General features: G+C 47.2%; 1 protein-coding gene across 3 annotated transcripts in view; it reads right to left on the bottom strand.

Annotated features, from left to right (window-relative positions):
- Positions 1–2340: 2340 nt before the first annotated feature.
- LOC128831402 (protein Daple-like) overlaps positions 2341–20956 on the bottom strand; it is a 56000-nt gene continuing 37384 nt past the window's right edge. For 2 of the 3 annotated variants that reach the window (XM_054017749.1, XM_054017750.1), the window contains 3 exons: positions 14139–14297; positions 11618–11785; positions 2341–10273 (listed from right to left, as the gene is read on the bottom strand). In XM_054017749.1, the coding sequence (XP_053873724.1) occupies positions 10106–10273; positions 11618–11785; positions 14139–14297 (495 nt within the window). In that variant the 3' untranslated portion in view covers positions 2341–10105. Of the gene's footprint in view, positions 10274–11617; positions 11786–11882; positions 12112–14138; positions 14298–20956 lie in introns of those variants that run through there. The other variant, XM_054017751.1, reaches the window with a different exon arrangement.

The raw sequence follows: 20956 nt of genomic DNA, 5'->3' as shown, positions 1-20956 counted from the left end.
CCCTAACTGCAGAGGGGCGATGGATGGGACGCATATTCCAATTCTGGCACCAGACCACCTAGCCTCAGCGTACATAAACCGGAAAGGGTATTTCTCGATATTTCGCCAGACGCTTGTGGATCACCGTGGGCATTTCATGAACATGAAGGCTGACGCACGCAGCTTTCGGAACATAGGCCTGTTCAGAAAGCTGCAAGCTGTGACTTTCTTCCCAGACCAGAAGATCACCGTAGGGGAAGTCAAAATGCCCATTGTGATCCTTGGAGACCCCACTTACCCTTTAATGCTGTGGCTCATGAAACCCTACACAGAGAGCCTTGACAGCAGCAAGGAGTGGTTCAACAATGGGCTGAGTCAGTGCAGAATGACTGGAGTGTGCTTTTTGGCTGTTTAAAGGGACGCTGGTGTCTTCTATTTGAGAAGCTGGACCTGGCCGATGACGACATCCCTACTGTTATAGCCAAGTGCTGTACCCGCCATAACATTTGTGAAGGGAAGGGGGTGAAAGCTTCACTCAAGCATGGATCATGGAGGTTCAACACCTGCAGGTTGAATTTGAACAGCCAGAGACCAGGGCTATTAGAGGGGGCCCAGCCCGGGGCTGTAAGGATTAGGGATGCCTTGAGGGAGAAATTCGATGCTGAAAGCCACCAGTAATGTTTGGTGCCCTGCACAGGAGTGAAGTGCAGTGGGTCCAATGCTAGTAGGCATCTGTTTTTGCTTCTTATGGTGCACTGACTTGCAGTGCCTTTTCCTTTCCTGGGCTATGCTGTCTTTTACTTAATGCAATAAAGAGTTTTCAAAGCCAAAAAATTCATTTATTGAAAAGAAACACAACTTCTGGGGAAACACACATGGCATGATGCGTCTTCTGCTGTGTGGGAGGAGGGAAGGGGGCAGGGTGGGGAACGGGACAATCACAGATTTGAATGTCCTATTATATTTAGCCTTCCTGTCTGGAGTGCCGTGCAATGAGTGCTGCACTTCAGGCTGGCTAAAATGCATGGTGATGGGGGTTGAGTGCAGTAGGTAAGGGTCGTAGTTTGCAGGGCTGGGTGGTGAAGCTACAGGTGTTGGAGGCAGCTGGTGCCAATAAGAAACTGTATGTTGGGGAAAGTGGGTTGGCGATGACATGGGGGCACAAGGGAAAGAGTTTTGGGACAAGGACTGGGTGGGTGGGGAGCAGGCACGGATCTGCTCCATCTGCAGTGCTATGAGCGCCTGCACTGAGTCCACTTGGCGCTCCATAATGCTTAGGAGCCACTCTGGTTTTTGTTGCCGGTGATCTGCATTCTCCTGGCGGAGCCTCCTTTCAGTCTCCTACTACTCCTGTACTTTTTTGATTTTCAGTAAGGGACTGCTGCATGACTTCATGTAGAGGGTCCTCCTTCCTTCTTTGTGGATGCTTCCTGATTCTTTGCAGCCTTTCGGCCGTTGATAACCAGGACGGCTGGGATCTCAAGGTTGTATCTGTAAATCCAAAATGCAACATTTAACAGAGGCAGCATTGTTTACACTAGACAGAGCAATGATTCAGCCGAACTTAGACAAGCACAGTGCACATAATAGGAGAAAGTGCCTGTCCCACAGCGAGCGCACAAAACCCACAAGAGCCCCAAAATGGGGAGTAACCACAGGGGCAAGGGGGACTGATTGTTTCAGGGCCGTACTGTCCTCTGGGGTTCTGTGCGTTGGGGAGAGCCAACAGCTGCTGGGGGGCCCCCTATACTGAACAGTGTCCCCATATTTTCCACAGGATGAGTTCTTCCTGGAAGATCTCACTGCTGAGGGTGACCTGGGAAGCAAGGGAGGCTCTTCTACGACAATGCGGCTTCCGTCCTGGCTCATATGCAGCTTGCCTGTGTGCAGCAATGGTCCCCCCTCCCATCACGGCACAGTGGCGTGGACATGTTAGCCTAACTGGGACAAGGAGCACAGTAGCTCTGCCAAGGAACCTGCACAAGCAGTTTGCCCAATTTCTGCATGAGACCTTCAGTGAGATCACTGAAACCGATTACCAGTGCCCTACTATGCTGAGTTAGGGTGCCCGGGGCTGATTAAATGCGCTCCAACTCGCAAGTGTAGCCAAGGCCTAAGATTCCATCCTCAACTCTAAGCATGCACACAGCCCTAACCCTTCTTTCTGCAACCCTCCTCACACCAAGAGCCTGCACCAAACAACTCCCTTCCCAAAATAAAAGCCGCTTACTGGGCACCTCCTCTGCTGTTGTTCTTCCATAAGCACTGTCCACTGCGACTGGCTACCTTACTCCTGGCTCAAAAACAGCTCCTCGTTGCATGCAGCTAGAGAGGCCGGGCCATCTTCTGGCTCTGGGCCCCCCTCCTGGCTCTGGGCCCCCCTCCTCACTCCCGCTTTCCTCCTCTTGCCTTGTTGAACGCTGGGCTGCCACGGCCTCTGAAGTGTCCATGGTGCTCTTTGGAGTGGAGGTGGGGTCGCCCCCCAAGCATCTCATTCAGCTCTTTGTAGAAACGGCAGGTTATTGGCACAGCACCAGAGTGGCGGTTCGCCTCCTGCGCTCTGTAGTAGGCATTCCGCACTTTAACCCTGGTCATGGCCCTTGATATCTGCTCGTAGGTATCGTAATTCCTATGGCTGGAGCGCAGCTGGGACTAGACAGTTTCCTCCCCCAAAACACTGATGAGGTCCAGCACCTCACCATTGCTCCATACTGGGGATCACCTGGCACATGGAGGCATGGCCACCTGGAAAGATGCACGGAGAGCACTATATGCCTTGCTGAGCAAACAGGAAGGAGAATTTCTAAATTCCTAGAGAATTTAAAGGGCAGGTCTGACGATCACATGAGGGCAGGGCAGTAGAGTTCAAAGTGATGACCAGAGTGGCTAGAACAGGCATTGTGGGATACTGCACGGCAGCCGATCAGAGTGCATTAATAGACCACGGTGCCAGTATGGACACGTTGGTGCTCCAGCTGGGTGCAGCAAGCTTTATGCTTCTCATGGAGGTGGATTACCGGCGTGCTCCAGCCGTGGAGTCTGGGCACTCTACATGCCTTGCCACTGTGGACACCTCTGGAGTTAGGGTGCCCGGGGCTGATTTAATGCGCTCCAGCTCACAAGTGTAGCCAAGGCCTAAGATTCCATCCTCAACTTTGCTCGCGGGACATTTTGGTAGAAGAACTGCCTCCAAAAGAATGAGAACAGAATACTTGGCACTTCTAAAATGCCTGTCATCTGAGGCTCTTAAAATTCCTTGCAAACATAAAGAAAAGCTTCTGCCTCTGTGCTTAGATTGTACATAAATCTAGATAACAGAATGTCTGCCCAACCTGCTTACCCTGTAATTAGAAGTCTATTTACAGATGAATGAAGATTGTTGTCTATATGACAGCTAGGCAGTTTCCCTCCCTTTCCCACAGCGCTCAAGTGTATTCTACTAGAGACCGGACTACGTCCTGAAAAGAGCCCATACATCTACCAGGGCTTGCAGATCTGCAATGTAGACATCCCTTCACATATTCTTGCTGCTACAACAAAACATTTGTCTGTACATTTAGCTTATCTTTAGAAGGTGGAATTTGTGTGTGGTGATTTCTTAGCAATAAGATCTATCATAGCACCTGGTGGTGGTTTGGGAGTTCTATTCAGACTGACTAGGCGTAATAGGAGGAAAACATACTTGCTAATTGCCAGTTTTTCATCAAGTCTCTAATTGGGCCAGTCTAGGGCCTTATCTACACTACAGAGTTAGGTTGACATAAATCAACTTACGTCAACCTATTTATGCATGATCTGCCCTTAGATTACGCTCAGATTTGTCTCCGGACGATGTAAGCACCTTCTTATGATGCAGACACTCCCCGCACCACCACCACCTCCCTGAACAGCGTAGAGCCATGGTCCACCTACTGAAGTCAATTAAGTCAGAGTGTAGACACTGCATGACCCGTGTCTGCCCAAACAGTCCTCCAGCAGCTGTCCCATTCCCTGTGATTGTGACTGTTTTGGTCACAATTGTAAAGTCACATTGCGCAGAGGTCAGAGACCAGAAACCACCTCCCTTACCGAGCCTGGGAGTGAACCTGGAAGGTTGGGTGTGGGTGGGAAAAGTATGGAACAGGGGTTTGGGGGGAGGATGGGGAAGACAGGTGGAGGGGAGGGATTGTTAGGGAGCCTCTCCCATGCTGACCCCTAGACTCTCCTAATTAGTCAGGCACAGCTGCTTCTGTCCCCATGTGTCCCTGCACCCAACTCAGCTGCAACCCACCCCCCATCTGCCTCTACATGACACATGCTGGGAGACAGGATGATGAGGATGAGAAAGAGGACTAGGCAGGACATGTTCGGAGAGATCCTGCATGCCAATGCTGCATTGGACCATGAACAAAAGGCTTGAAGGGCTAATATGACCAACAGCATGGATAAGGAAAGAGGACAGGAAGAAGGCCCAAGCGTCCCAGGAAAGGGAAATGCACCACCACCTCAGGCAGCAAACCCAAATGCTACAAAGCTTGATTGGGTCCCAAAACTCTTGACCCTTTGCAGGCCTTGGAGAACTCCATGGTTACTGCTTATTATATCCCCTGCAACATTCCTAGTGGCATTGGGGGCTGCATTCTTACCTTGAGCAGTCCATGCTGGGAGACAGGAAGGAAAACCAGTTTCATATACACTGACCTGTGTGTACCACAGTTGGTGCATGTGTAGCCACAACAGACTACTTTTGTGCACTCAAATTGACATATTTATTCCCTTTCTGGTTTAATAAATTAACAGTGAAACTTTAAAACTGGAATAATATAAAATATATGGAGATATACCCATCTCATAGAGCTGAAAGGGACCCCGAAAGGTCATAGAGTCCAGCCCCCTGCCTTCATTAGCAGGACCAAGTACTGATTTTTGCCCCAGCTTCCTAAGTGGCCCCCTCAAGGATTGAACTCACAACCCTGGGTTTAGCAGGCCAAACCACTGAGCTATCCCTCTCCCCCTATTACCTATGGTTATTTTGCATATTGTTTTTCTGCAAGGTTTTTGCTGGTCAAAGTTCTATTTTTGGAGAATCAAATTATCTTTATTCAGAACAAATATTGCAGTATACATGCATAAGGAAAAGAGGACGGGAAAGAGGTCGCATGATCCAGTGCTTTGCAGGAGCATGGAAACGTATCCCTTTCTGTTGATGTACTCTGTGGCAAGATGAGTTGGTTCCAAAAGAGGGATGTGCATGCTTATCTATTTGCCCCACTGCAGTTCAGGAACCCCATTATTGCAAATCCATCCAGCATTCTTGCACGTTGCTGAGAGTCCCAGTCCTGCGTAGCCCTACACACTTGCATGACAACTGCCCCCACTGCACATTTTTCAGCTCCAAAATTATTTCCTGCTGGCCAGTAGCAATTTGGTGTTGCAAGCTTCCACAGTGCGATTGCCCACTCACTTCTCTGCTGTCAACACAGCTCTCATTCTGCTGTCCCTATGCTGGAGGGGTAGGGCAACCTTGGCACACAGATGGAGGAATGTGGCTTTTTGCATCCAAAAGTTCTGCAGCTGCTACTCATCCTAAACCTGCATTATAATGCAAGCCCACCAAGCCGTGCTACTTTCTTGGTCCCAGAAATGCACCGTCTGCAGCTGCTCTTGGAATGTGCTCCCAACAGCCTTAAATTGTGTGTTTGCTTGACAGACTGTCCTTGAAGAAATTGTCACATCCTCCATGGTTGCGGTATTTCCTGCAGGTCTGCAAATGCAGGAGGATCGTGTGTCCTGTATTTGCAACGTTCATAAGAATAGTGCAGAGCTCTGCAGGCTCCATGCTTCTGTCAGAGATGGTGGAGATGGAAAAGCGCTGCATGAGTTTGTGGATTTTTTTTTTTTTTTTTTTTTTTTAAGGCATGACAATTATGAGATATGGATGGATTATGGGATGGAGAAAGTTGCATGCTGGGAACTTGATGCCTAGCTCCCAGAGATCACTGGGCAACTCATTTTTATCCAACACATTCAAGAACTTCCCAAAAAGAATTACCCAGTTTGCTACATACCATTGTCTGGTGCATCTACCCCGGTGCACCGCACTTCTGCATAGATACAAGTGCTCCTGTTGTGTGTCCAGCACCAATGCAAGCAGCCAGGTCTGTACATGCCCAAGTGATCTACGAACTTTGACCTATGTATGCTAATGGAATTTGCATTGACCATGGTTTGTAGAGTAGATATGGCCTCTGTATTACCCCTGACAGTGGCTTAGTAGTAAAGACGTCCCTTAGTTGAGGTTTTAAGAAACCTTTTAACCAAAATCTTAAAACTGCTAAAGTAGTTAAGCTTATGGGTCTGTCCTACCTTGTTAGGGTAAGGGGCAACTGCTCCTTCCATGTTAGTCAGCAAAACAGGTTTCCCATCTTACCTAAAAATTTTCTAGTGTGGTGCCTAGGGATCTCAAACAGGGAGTTAAGGCCTCATGGTATTGAGCACTGCAAACAAGTTGCATTTCTCATTTTGTAAGAATAGTCAGTTTTTGGTTAATCATTTTATTATTTTTAAAAGGCTTGGGAAGTTTGACACTGGAAATCTGATGAGAAATAAATATGGGATAAACTGGTTATCTTCTTTGAGAGCTTTTTTGTGCCAAGAGGAAATGAAGAGAAGAGAACCTGATCAATCAATGGAGGCAGTAATGTTCTGGTGGAAAAAGCAGTTGGATTTGTGGAAAATTTGAATACCTCTTGTGATGAAGACCTTTTTGTGTTAGATGCTCTCCTCTTGAATATATTGGCCAGTTTACTGGGTTTAAGACTAACAACTTGGTGCTACCACTCTGGGAAAACCCAAGAAATCTACTACATTTTTTTCAATCCCTGTGAGGTGGGCTCAAATGTTGTTGAGGTGCAGTGCCAATTATGTTTTGTTAGTTACTATGTATTGTAGTCTCCCATGGCATCCTATTAGCTCGTTTAAAAAATCCAGCACTTTTTCCTTTACTGCATGCTAATTTATTTTTATTACCTCCTTTTTAACAAGATTATATGCTGTTTGGGACTGAGATGGTCTTCTGTACGTTTGGTGCTACAGAAAACTTGATCAAGATTAGATACCAATGTACTAAATAAAAATAGCTAAGGAGTTTGGCTGTAGCATACAGAATTTTATTTACAAACCTGTGTTTTTGTAATAAAGGCAATAGGAGTTTGACAGAAGTCTGCGGTCCTAATAACTCCAAGGTAGAAAAAAAAAAACTTGGCACTCATATGAAGAGAGGAGTACTTTTGAAGACCACAGTAGCACTCTTAGATAGGGCCCAGCAGAGAATATTAAAAACTTAGTTTTTATATGTGGGAAAGTAGTAGCAGAACAAACTCTTCCAATATACTTTTTACTGACATCAAGCAGGAAGTTTCATGCAGGTTGGGGGAATAAAATGTACAGTAGTGAATAACTAAATTTACTTGATTTTAGGTACATTGTGTTGTAGGGATTTGAACCCAATATTTGCTTGGCATTTGCCTTTAAGATTTCCAGCTATGTGAAACATTTTTCCTGTTATGAATTCGATTTATATCTGTCAAAATTCAAGCAGCAAACAATCATTAGCACACTTGTAGTATAAAAATATAAAACTTAAAGGTTCATAACATTAGTAAGTAAAAATTCTAAATGCAGACATCTACATTAATGCAGCATTGAGTTAGAAATTTAGCTGCACAGGTCGTTTTACAGTTGATTTTGAGAAAGTTTTAAGGTTTGCACTGTGCTTTAAACATGTGAGTTAAGTGCCATGATAGGCTCTGAAGGGCCTTGAAAGTAAAGACAAATAGTTTGTTTGATGCGTTAGAGAAGGGGGGCAGAGGAGCCATGCAGAGAGGTGATGGGTGGGGGTCAAAGTGAAGGGCTAGAAAAATATTTGCAGCAGCATTCTGAATGGATATATGCAGAGCAAGGTTGTATCTGAGGCCAGAGATTTACATTCTTAACTGCAGTTTGGCTGAACTAATACTGCTGTAGAAACTGTTAACTTTTTTGAATTTCCCTGCCTTTTCAAAAGGACAGATCTATAACTGTAGAGTTGAGTCTGATGCTTTAAACTGAAGCAGTTTTCAAATTAAGTGCAAACATGTTTTGTTTTTCTTATGGAAACTTTTCTACTCCTCTGAAAAGGGCTAAATGGATTTTGTTCAAAACTTCCAAAATGGTCACCTTTGTTTTGAGACCTAGTTTAATTTACTTTGAGCCAAAAAGAATTTTTTTGAGAAAGCTAAGAATGGACTTGACATTTCTTCCTTAATTTCTGAGTTGATATAGGTGATATAATACTAGATTAGTTCAACAAAGAATTTTTCCTGTTGATCTTGAAGGCCGAAAGCTCACTAACTTTTAATTCTCAGGCTTTCAAGAAGGTTGCTATAATGAACTTCAGAAATTTAGTATAGTTTTATAAGTATTGATGCATTTGCTTTTGGTAGAGGATGTTAGTGTTTGTGTGCCAAGAACATTCATTTAAACAATTACTTTTTAAAGCTCTCTTCAAATAATTAAAAATTAAATAGAAAATCCATTACTGTTAATGTTAAATTCAGGAAGCATGTTTGTCCCTTCAAGGGCTCGTGTGATAAAAGAAGGGGGAGGGGAGTAGCTCCCTTTTATGGACACTCAGCCAGCCAGTTAGCTATAAAGTCCCCCTTGGTAGCTGTTCTCTACTTGCTTTACCTGGAAAGGGTTAAAGTCCAGGTAAAAGGAAGGGAGTGGGCACCTGACCAAAAGAGCCAATGGGAAGGCTAGAACTTTTTAAAATTGGGGGGGAAAAGCTTTCCCTTTGTGTGCTGTTGCTGTTCTCCCGGAAAAAGAGGAACAGGGTGCAGTTATGATGTGAGAAGCTAAAGGCCAGATATGAAAATCATCAGCTCATATCTAGAACTTCTTATTTAACAGAATCCTAATAGATCAGGAATGTTTAGAAAGACGTGATTAGGTTTATTTGTTTGTTTATTTCTTATTGGCTTGTGGGACTCCTCTGTGCTAACCCCAAATGCTTTTTGTTTTGCTTGTAACCTTTAAGATGGTCCTCTAAGGTTATTCTTGATGTTTAATTTTTGTAAGTGGTTGTTTTTTTTTTTTTTTTAAATCTAGCAAAAGCCTAAGTTCCAGATGTGTGTTCTTTCTTTTTTGTTTTTAATAAAATTTACCTTTTTAAAGAACAGGATAGGATTTTTGGAATCCTAAGAGGTTTGTGCCTATGTTTAATTAGCTGGGGGTAACAGCTAATTTCCTTTGTTTTCTTTCTCAGCTCTTCACTGGAGGCGAGGTGAAAGGGATTGAGGTACCCCACAGGAAGGAGTTCCGAAGTGTGCCTTCCTGGGTTCCAAGGGGTTTTGCATTTGGGTGGTGGCAGCATCTACCCATCCAAGATCAGGGAGAAGTTGTAACTTTGGGAGTTTAATACAAGCCTGGAGTGGCCAGTATTAATTTTTAGATTCCTTGCGGGCCCCCACTTTCTGCACTTGAAGTGCCAGAGTGGGGAATCAGCCTTGACTGCTCGTGACAGAGTCTGCCACCTTGGTTAGGACAGGAGTGATGACTGCATGGTACTACCTTTGCAATTACAAAAACACCACTCCTTGAAGTGGCCAAATGGGTTGCTTTTTAATTAATTTGAAGCCAGCTTCACAAGGGATGAGCATGCTGCCTCCCCCAGTGTTCTTAGCCCATCTCCCCAGGTTCCAAGTGATTCTGATAGGCTCTAGTTTCATTTGTTATGTAGAAATGCAGAATATTACATACTCCGGGGGGGGGGGGGGAAGGATAGCTCAGTGGTTTGAGCATTGGCCTGCTAAACCCCCAGGGTTGTGAGTTCAGTCCTTGAGGGGGCCATTTAGGGACCTGGGCTAAAAATGTGTCTGGGGATTGGTCCTGCTTTGAGCAGGGGGTTGGACTAGATGATCTCCTGAGGTCCTTTCCAACCCTAATAGTCTATGAAATCTATGAAGAGCAGTATACCTTATATAGATGCATCAGGACACTTTTTTTTTTTTTTTTCAATGGGAATTTAAGGAACTAATTGTTAGTATCAGTTTCATTTTTAAAATTATTAGGTTAGCTCATTTTAAGTAACTACTTCCCTAAATAGAGCTCATTTAGCAGGTGACTTGTATGCCATTAGAATATTGGAGAACTCTTTCCATCTTTCTCTCTGCAAGCTATGTTCTGTTTCCACTTGAGATTTCAGACTAGTCAGGTCATAGGACATAGTATTAACATGTTCATGCATGCGACGGATTTCATCCTCTTTCTCAGAAATCTAGGTAAAGGAAAAAGACATTAGCGTTTAATTCTATCTAATACAATTTAAGGCCTAGGAAGACACCTTGCCCTAAAACTTTATTCTAGGGTGAAATTTGATTTACAACAATATATAAACTGAACTAGTGTAAATGTTAATGGTTCCTAAAATTACATCAACTAAGCCAGAACACTTAACCCTACTTGTGTCAAACTTTGAGTAATTTTTCCTTTCAAGCTGCTGAAAAGGACGTATCTATAATGGATCCCTTATTTTGTATATTGGCCTTTTGGTTTACATGGTTATGTAAAGCGGATATAGAGTAAGACAACACTCCAATGGCAAGTAAAGGAGAACTGCACAATAAAACGTATCCCTTTGCCCAGCTTCTTCCTTGAATTTGATCTTTATTTTGAATGAGGTAAAAGGGCATGGAATGTATATGGGATGTGAAAACTAGAGCCTTACTTATCAGTAAGTCTGTGAACCATAAATCCTGTTAGAAGCAGACTTTCTTCCTTGGATTTCTTGTACTTTTCAAAGTATCTCAAAGCGAGAGAAAAAATACTGGACCAGACTAACCACTGGTCTGATTTGGTAATGGCAATTACTGTTGGTACATTGCATAGTGTACATGTTGTGACAGACTGATAACCCAGCAACCATAAGGGCTAACGTTGCATTTATAAATCTGATTTTTGGCTTTGGGTAATGGCTTGGTTCAAACGAAAACAGGTGTCCTATTATCACAAGGAACAACTAACCTTATTTAAACTTTATAGACAGTCTTGAAAACATTTCAGGTACATCCCTGATAACAGGGTGAGACACGGCCCTTGCCAGGTTGTATGTCCCTACTGCAAAGCATGGAGGCACTAGAGCTTCTCAACTAAACAATTTGTTTTTCCCATGTTAAATTTTTACAGCGGTGTTTCCCAACCTCATTCTGAAAAGCATTTGGGCTGGTTTTGCTGAAATTTTCCCCAAAGAATTCAGCTTGAGTAGACACCATCAGAAAACCCACAATGTTAGTTTGGTGAAATTATAAGCAACTGAAAGCAGCCTGGAGGTTTCCATAATACCCTATCTTGTAACTACAGGTGTTGCTATCTGCATTGCTTACAATAAGAGGCCATGCACTCAATACTCCAGATTTACACCAGTGTAAATAAGAAATGCTGGGAGTTATTTTACTAACTTTGACATAAGCCTTGAAAAAAGAATTTTGGCTGTCTGTAACTAAATGTGGTTTAAAATTACCACTTCATATTTTTCTATAATTAATGAGGGTGACTCACTTCTAGGGTAATTTTCCTACCTTCCCCCCCCCCCTTTTTTTTAAGAAGCAGTGAATGTATTTACCTGTTTATGTAACTGAGAAATATGTTCTACTAAATGAGTTTTTTCTGTTCGCAGTTTTGAATTTTCCAGTTGAGCTCTTGACCATCTCCTTTCTAAATCTTTTAGCTGGCTCTGAAGTGACTGTCCATTTAGATTTACAGATTTCCTTTCTTGCTGGAGACGTAGTACCTATTGATGCAATGAATGGACTTACTTTGCATTTAAACTTCCAAAGCATTGTAAGAAGAACGAGGAGTACTTATGGCACCTTAGAGACAAACAAATGTATTTGAGCATAAGCTTTCGTGGGCTAAAACCCACTTCATCAGGTGCATGCAGTGGAAAATACAGTAGGAAGATATATATACACAGAACATGAAAAAATGGGTGTTGCCATACCAACTGTAATGAGAGTAATTAAGATGAGCTATAGAAGCAATAACAAACTGATATTTCATTTCCTGTGGCTTCAGATTGCTCAGCAATCTAACTTAATGGTGGCCGTCACCTTCTTTCTGTAGGAGGGTAGAGGCAATCTTAATACTTTGCATTCGGAATAATGTAATGACCATCTACAATTAATGCAAGAATTTACAACTTATATGGTAGAAAGCCAGTGGAAAAAAAACATTATTGCCATATACCAAAACATTTCCCTGAAAGAATCTTCTTGAGGTCTCCCAGGGAATTTTTGCCTGTCTTAAAGTGTAAATGCAGTGGGGCAACGTTCATTTGTTTTTTACAGGCCTAAGAACATTGTCTTTGCCAGGGGCTTTTGACCTTTCTCTTTCTGACCACCCCCCTACCCCCGCAACATGTTATTAAAAACTCCACAGCCCACCTGTGCCACAAAACTAGTTTTCTTCATATAAAAGCCAGGGCTGGCATTAGGGGGTAGCAAGCAGGGCAATTGCCTGGGTACCCATGCCACAGGGGCCCTCAGGAAGCTAAGTTTCTCAGGCTTTGGCTTCAGTCTCAGGTGGAAGGAACCCGGGCTTCAGCCCCATGTGGTAGGACTTCAGTTTTCTGCTCTGGGCCCCAGCAAGTCTAACACCGGCCCTGCTTGGTGGCTCCCCTGAAACCTGCTCACGGCCCCCCCCCAGGGACCTCCTGACCCCTGGTTGAGAACCACTGGTCTATGCTCAACAAATAAGCTTCCTTTTTTAGGGAGACGGGAGTGCTATCTTGTACTGTCCAGTCACCTTTGCATTACCTAGGGTTTTTTTAAATTTAGATTTATAAAATAAGCTATTTAAAGGTGCTGGATAGACAACAGAATTGTCAGAAGCTAGACATAGTGCAATCCTTATTTAATAACTTCCCCACAAAAATTCAGACAGTTTTGTATGATGTATTAGTGTTTCTGTGCTGTCTGTGAATGTCTTTTTTTCCCATGTGTGGGAAAACTTAAACCTTTGACTTTACCTGCAGTTCAAATGATTTTCAAAATGACAATCTCAGAATTGTACATAAATGTCTAATTCATACATTAGTATGATTACATGTGCAAATAAAGATGTTTGCATGCACAGTGAGTTCTGATTTGTATCCAATTGCAGTAACTGAAGGCAACTGCATACACATTTGTGCAGGTGCAGTTATGAAAATCAGCTCCATAATATTCAAACTGAGCTGATAGTGGCAAAACTTATACTAATGAGTATGCAAATATGATTAGAGTAATCTAGAGTTAGTCAGATAACTGAAGACAGACTTGTAAATATTTTTGAGCATATATTGCTCTTATTTGACTTGCTCTTAACTTGAGGACACTGCTGATATTCATGAAAATATTTGTCTTGGTTTCTCATTTGTATCAAGACTGTTACAATCACTCATAGAAAATACTAGTGAATAGCTGGAGACAGTTTTTGGGCTAAACTTTCACAGAACAAGTTGCAGGTTGTTTTGCAAATTATTCAGTGAATACTTTTGAGTGCCAAATTAATTCACAGAGCTCAGAATGGCAAACCAAAAAATACCTACCTTGATGGAATTTTTGGTTTGAATTCTGTTTTGGAACAGCTCTCTCAAACAGTATTTTTCGTATTCCATACATTCATATATTTTTGTAGTACAGTTGCACTAATTTCATATGCTATAATTGCAAATGAAATTTTGTATTTCTTTAATTTGTACAACTTCCTTTCATACCAAAGGATCCCAAAGTATTTACAGAATGTGCATGTAGATTATCTACTTTGGAAGGCTAAGGGATTGAGTCAGCCTTGTTGGAATTTGAACTTTTGTGCTTGGGAGCTCTATACAACTCCACCACCCATTCTAAGATTATACAAGAGCTATTTTAATGCAATGTAACCATAAATTGGCAACCTGTTATCAATTACATAGGTTAGGTTTTGATTTTTTTTAAGTTCCTTTTTGAGCTCAGAATTTTTGTTGAAAATATTAATCAGAAATCTAACAAGGGAGGAAATTAATCCTTTACTTGAACTTCAGCTCTTTAAAGGTGTTCAGATGCCATTGGATGAGTATTATATTTAGCGCAATTAATTTGAAAAACTCAACAAATATGTAATACCTGCTCTTGTGCAGTAAGAGCCTTCTGTCTTTCATCCTGCAGTAGTCTCTTCACGTAAGTGAGCTCCATCTCAAGTTGTCGTTCTTTCTCCTTTTCACAGGCTAGCTCAGAAATCCTTCTTGTACGGCAGGTGCTTTCCTCCTCTCTCAGCTGCCTCTCCTGTAACAAATCATGCATAAGTCTTTTATACCTAGTCTATCTTGGATGACTTGTGCAGAAGTTAGAACTTACTCTCACAAACCCATTTTTACAGATGTGCTTGCAGATGATAATGCTTGAAAACTTCATGAAAACATTTTGCATGTACACAAATGGAGGACACTTCTGGGGAGTTTCGCCTTTTTACAGTCAAGATGGTAAGAGTAACATCTTATTAACATTTGTTCTTCTTCGAGTGCTTGCTCATATCCATTCCATTAGGTGTGCGCGCGCCGCGTGCACGATCGTCGGAAGATTTTTACCCTAGCAACACCGGCGGGTCGGCTGTGGAGCCCCCTAGAGTGGCGCCTTCATGGCGCTGAATATATACCCCAGCCGACCCGGCGCCCCCTCAGTTCCTTCTTACCGCCCCTGACGGTCGTTGGAACTGTGGAGCGCGGCATAGCTGTCCTCCACTCTCCCTAGCTTACTTAGTCATTCAAAGTTATAGTTATAGTTGTAGTTCTAGTGTTTATAGTTAAATAGTTTTAAAGTTGTTATAGTTGTTATTGTAGTTCAGGGGGTTAAGGGGGTCGTCTCCCCCTTTTCTCCCCCGGCCGCGGGCCCGGGCTCATGCCCAACGCTCCCGGCTTCAAGCAGTGCGCCTCCTGCGCTAAGCCTATGCCAACGAGCGACCCGCACGACTCCTGTTTGAAGTGCCTGGGAGAGTCCCACCAAACAGACAAATGCAAGATCTGTAAGGCCTTCAAACCAAGAACCAAGAAGGAGCGGGACTTTCGGCTCAGGCAACTCCTAATGGAGGCGGCACTTAGCCCGGACACTCCTTCCACGGGCCAGACTCCGACGCCTAGCACTTCGGTGCGCAGTGCCCCGGCGGCACCGGCTATGACGACCACGCGAGTGGCGTCAGACAAGCCTCCCCGGCACCGGACCTCGTCGGCACCGCAAACACAGCAAGTGCCGCGGCGCCGGTCATTATCCCCAGGGCATAAAAAAGCCCATAAGACGGGGACGTCCGTGCCGAAGACGCCGGCTCCCCCAGTGCCGGGGGTAGAGCCGCGTCCGCCGGTGGAGCAACGGAAACAGGCGCCTCCAGCACCGTCGACTCCGGCGCCGAGGCCGTCGAGTCCGGTACAAATAGCGTCTCCACCGAGGCCGGCGGTGATACAGTGTCTCCCGTCGACTCCAGAGACCTTTGCGGCGGCGAGAGACTTGATAGCTCTCACGGAGCCGGCACCGCCTCAACCACCGGCACCGACTGTACCGTTGACTCGCCCGGTACAGTCAAGAGGGAAACCTGCCTTGATGCGCCCTCCATCACAAGGGCTGGAACCTCGGCGCCGATCCAGGTCCCGAAGCAGGTCCCCACGCCGCTCGCAGTCCCGGCACCGAATGTCGTCTCGGCACCGGTCGTACTCGCGGTCAAGATCTTCTTCGCGGCACCGCTCTACGTCTCGGCACCGATATGATCGTCGGCACCGGTCAACGTCGAGACGTAGTTCTCGGCACCGCCACGCTCGACGCTTGACGCCGAGGGGCCGATCCCGGCACCGGGCATACTCTAGGTCCTCGTCGAGGTCCAGATCTGACTCCCGGCACCGACGAGGTCATCGGCACCGGTCGCGGTCCCGGCACCGATCGCCGGCACCGCACAGAGATAGATCATCTCCGGACCGGCACCGTGCGGCACCGCAGACCACGGGGATCGTTTCATCTTTCGCGGCACCGCCATGGCCGTCAAGATCGGCGTCTCGCTCCTCGGAGGACCTGTCGAGATCGGCATACCCCCCTCAGGGGCAGGCCGAGGAACGAGACTTGGGCCATTGGCAGGAGAGGGCAGAGGACCACTCTCATGGACCATCTCACTGGTCGTTTTGGACCCCGTGGGCGTATCACCAGGAGCAAGGGGCTTCATTACCATCGACCTCTCGCTCGGGTCACTCGGTCAGAAGGGCCCCAGAATCCACCATCTCTCGGCCTCCGCCTGAAGGCGTGGAGGCTTCTGTGTCCACACCACCCGACACCGTGGACCCAAGTGCAGGTGACGCTCCGACCCAAGACCAGGGGGACCGGGACCCCCCCTTGGATCCACTACCACCGGAGGCGTCGTCCTCCTCCTCTCCGGATGAGGCAGTGGCGGGCACTTCATGCACGGGTCCCCCTCCGATAGATCTTCGGGCTCACCAGGATCTCCTGCGCAGGATGGCCCGTAATATGGACCTGCAGACGGAGGAGATAGTGGAGGTGCACGACCCGATCGTGAATATCCTTGGATCGGATGCCCCATCGAGGGTGGCGTTACCCTTGATCCGCACGATCCAAACGAACGCGGATACGATATGGCAGACTCCTGCCTCCATTCCACCCACAGCGAGAGGGGTGGAAAGGAAATACTTTGTCCCATCTAAGGACTATGGGTACTTGTACACACACCCCCAACCGTGTTCACTGGTGGTGGAATCAGTGAATGCACGAGAGCGCCACGGCCAGCAGGCTGCAGCGCCAAAATCAAGAGGCTAAGCGGCTTGATCTGTTTGGCCGTAAGGTTTACTCAGCCGGAGGGCTACAACTTAGAGCGGCGAATCAACAGGCGCTACTGAGCCGCTACAATTTCAACTCCTGGAACTCTATGGGGAAGTTTAAGGAGTTGATTCCCCAAGAGTCCAGGGAAGAGTTTGGAGCCATGGTTGAGGAGGGTAAGAAGGTGGCTCGGACCTCCTTACAGGCCTCCCTGGACATAGCGGACTCGGCCGCAAGGACCCTGGCCGCAGGTATCGCTATGCGCAGGACCTCCTGGCTCCAAGTTTCGGGTTTGCCCCCTGAATTACAGCAGACCCTACAGGATTTGCCCTTTGAAGGACAGGGGCTGTTCTCGGAGAAGACGGACTCTCGATTGCAGAGCCTCAAAGACTCCAGGACAATCATGCGCTCCTTGGGGATGCATGTTGCGGGTCCCCAGCGCAGACCATTTAGGCCGCAGCCTCAACGTTTTTACCCCCCTCCACCTCGTCAGAGACAGGACCCTGCCAGAAGGCGAGGGCGAGGTGGTAGGAGAAGATGGGCTGGCCCTCAACCCGGTCAGAACCAAGGGCCACCAAGACCACCTTCAGGTCCTAGACAGAACTTTTGAAGGTGCGGTCGAGGACGGCGCCCCAGTCATCCCCCAGGATCCAGCTCCCTCCTTTCGGGATCGCCTCTCCCACTTCCACCGTGCTTGGTCCCTTATAACTTCGGACCGTTGGGTCCTCCGCACGGTGGAGAGGGGATACGCTATCCAGTTTTCTTCTATCCCCCCCTCCCACCCCCTTTCCCCGTCCCTCTTCAGGGACCCTTCTCACGAGCAACTTCTTATACAGGAGGTTTCTACGCTCCTGGCCATGGGGGCCATAGAGGAGGTTCCGATAGACTTAAGGGGCAGGGGATTTTATTCCCGTTACTTCCTGATCCCCAAGTCCAAAGGAGGTCTGCGTCCCATCTTGGACTTGCGCGGACTCAACAAATTCGTAGTAAAGTTGAAGTTCCGCATGGTCTCTTTGGGGGCCATTATCCCTTCCCTCGATCCTGGAGACTGGTTCGCCGCCCTCGACGTGAAAGACGCATACTTTCACATCTCAATTTACCCACCTCACAGACGCTTCCTGCGATTCGTGGTAAACATGGTGCACTACCAATTTGCAGTCCTTCCCTTCGGCCTATCCTCGGCCCCAAGGGTGTTCACGAAATGTATGGCTGTCGTGGCAGCGTACCTTCGTCGGCAAGGGATACAGGTGTTCCCGTACCTAGACGACTGGCTGGTGCGCGGTCGCACCAAGGAGCAAGTTCAAGCTCACGTCCACAGAATAGTGCACACATTCAACAAGTTGGGCATCCTACTCAACAAGGACAAATCCACTCTAGAACCTACCCAGAGAATAGAATTCATCGGCGCAGTTCTAGACTCCAGACATGCACAAGCCATCCTGCCAGACAACCGATTTGGCACCATCACGAACCTCATTCAAGGGCTCAAGGCCTTCCCAACTACCATGGTGAGGTCGTGCCTTACCCTGCTGGGTCACATGGCTTCCTGCACGTACGTAACCAGGCATGCCAGACTTCGACTTCGCCCGCTTCAAACCTGGGTGTCATCAATATACCGTCCACATCGGGACAGCCTGAACATGGTGGTCACGGTCCCGAACTCGGTCCTGGCCTCCCTCACCTGGTGGCTAGATCACACTGTAGTCTGCGAGGGGATGCCATTTCACGCCCCACAACCCTCCCTGCACCTGGTCACAGACGCGTCATCTCTGGGGTGGGGCGCCCATCTCAACGAACACCATACCCAGGGCCTGTGGACTGCATCCCAGTTAGCCCTACACATCAATGTTCGGGAACTGATGGCGGTACGCCTGGCGTGCCAGGCATTCCTCAATCTCCTACGTGGCCGCTGTGTGTTAGTTCTCATCGACAACACCACGGCCATGTTCTACATCAACAAGCAAGGAGGAGCACGTTCGTCAATTCTATGCCAAGAGGCCATTCGCCTGTGGGACTTCTGCATCGCCCACTCAATCCATCTCACGGCATCGTTCCTCCCTGGAGTCCAGAACACTCTAGCGGACCGACTCAGCAGGTCCTTCCAAACGCACGAGTGGTCTATCCGTCCGGACATTATACATTCCATCTTCCAGAGGTGGGGGTTTCCCCAGATAGACCTGTTTGCATCTCGAGACAACAGGAAGTGCCACGTGTTCTGCTCCCTACAAGGTCGAGCTCCGGGCTCCCTCTCGGACGCCTTTCTGCTTCCCTGGAAAGACCACCTGTTTTATGCCTTCCCTCCGTTTCCTCTGGTCCACAAGGTACTGCTCAAACTGCGCAGAGACCAGGCACAGGTAATTCTGATCGCTCCTGCGTGGCCAAGACAACATTGGTACACCACACTGTTGGAGCTCTCGGTTCAGACACCGATCCCGCTTCCGTTGGATCCGGATCTCATCTCTCAGGACCACGGCCGGTTGCGTCACCCCGACCTCCAATCACTCCACCTCACGGCGTGGCTGCTCCATGGTTCACCCAGGCAGAGCAGCAATGCTCGCACTCTGTACAACAGATTCTACTGAGCAGTAGGAAGCCCTCAACACGGACCACGTACCTGGCCAAATGGAAGCGGTTCTCCTGTTGGTGCGAACAACGAGCCACATCCCCGTTGCAGGCACCCATTCCCCTCATTTTGGAATATCTCCTCTCCCTAAAACAACAGGGGTTGGCGATATCTTCAATTAGAGTTCACCTGGCCGCTATATCGGCCTTTCACCCAGGGGAACTCGCGTCCTCGGTATTCTCTAACCCGATGGTCGTTAGATTCCTCAAGGGCTTAGACCGGACGTACCCACAACAGCGTCATCCCGTCCCGACGTGGGACCTCAATCTGGTTCTCTCCAAACTCACAGGTCCTCCATTCGAACCACTAGCCACCTGTTCACTTTTGTACCTATCCTGGAAGACAGCCTTCCTCGTAGCCATCACCTCAGCAAGGCGCGTTTCTGAACTCAGGGCGCTTACATCCGAGCCCCCTTATACAGTTTTCCATAAGGATAAAGTGCAGCTTCGTCCACATCCTGCCTTTCTCCCTAAGGTGGTTTCTCCATTTCATATCAACCAGGACATCTTTCTCCCGGTCTTTTATCCCAAACCACATGCCACTCGCCAGGACCAACGTTTGCATTCCCTGGACGTACGAAGGGCCCTGGCCTTCTATATTGACCGCACAAAGCACTTTAGAAAGACGACGCAACTCTTCGTTGCAGTGGCCGACCGAATGAAAGGCTCACCGGTCTCCTCACAACGCCTATCCTCCTGGATTACGTCTTGCATCCGGACTTGCTATGACCTGGCAGGTGTCTCAGCACCGCACCTCACCGCTCACTCCACGAGGGCCCAAGCCTCCTCGACTGCTTTCCTGGCACATGTTCCGATACAGGACATTTGTAGAGCGGCGGTTTGGTCATCAGTCCACACGTTTACAGCTCACTATGCACTAGTGCAACAGTCCAGGGACGATGCTGCATTCGGATCAGCGGTTTTGCACACAGCAATGTCTCACTCCGACCCCACCACCTAAGTTGGGCTTGGGAGTCACCTAATGGAATGGATATGAGCAAGCACTCGAAGAAGAAAAGACGGTTACTCACCGTTGTAACTGTTGTTCTTCGAGATGTGTTGCTCATATCCATTCCAAACCCGCCCCCCGTCCCCACTGTCGGAGTAGCCGGCAAGAAGGAACTGAGGGGGCGCCGGGTCGGCTGGGGTATATATTCAGCGCCATGAAGGCGCCACTCTAGGGGGCTCCACAGCCGACCCGCCGGTGTTGCTAGGGTAAAAATCTTCCGACGATCGTGCACGCGGCGCGCGCACACCTAATGGAATGGATATGAGCAACACATCTCGAAGAACAACAGTTACAACGGTGAGTAACCGTCTTTTAATGTTGAGGACACTTTGCTTTGAAGCAGAGCTGAATCTTGAAAGGGGCCAAATGTAGGCCTACCTGAACATAAGTAACTGGCCTCATTTCTTAGTGTCCATGATGGGGAAGGTGCATGGAAGATTGAGTTGTAAATAGCAATTTAACAAGCAGTATGCTGGAATCAGGATGCTGTGGTAGCTAAGATAAGTAG

The sequence above is a fragment of the Malaclemys terrapin genome, chromosome 2 (assembly GCF_027887155.1).
Source record: "Malaclemys terrapin pileata isolate rMalTer1 chromosome 2, rMalTer1.hap1, whole genome shotgun sequence".
Taxonomy (NCBI): Eukaryota; Metazoa; Chordata; order Testudines; family Emydidae; genus Malaclemys; species Malaclemys terrapin.
This window is presented reverse-complemented; position numbering and strand designations above follow the sequence as displayed.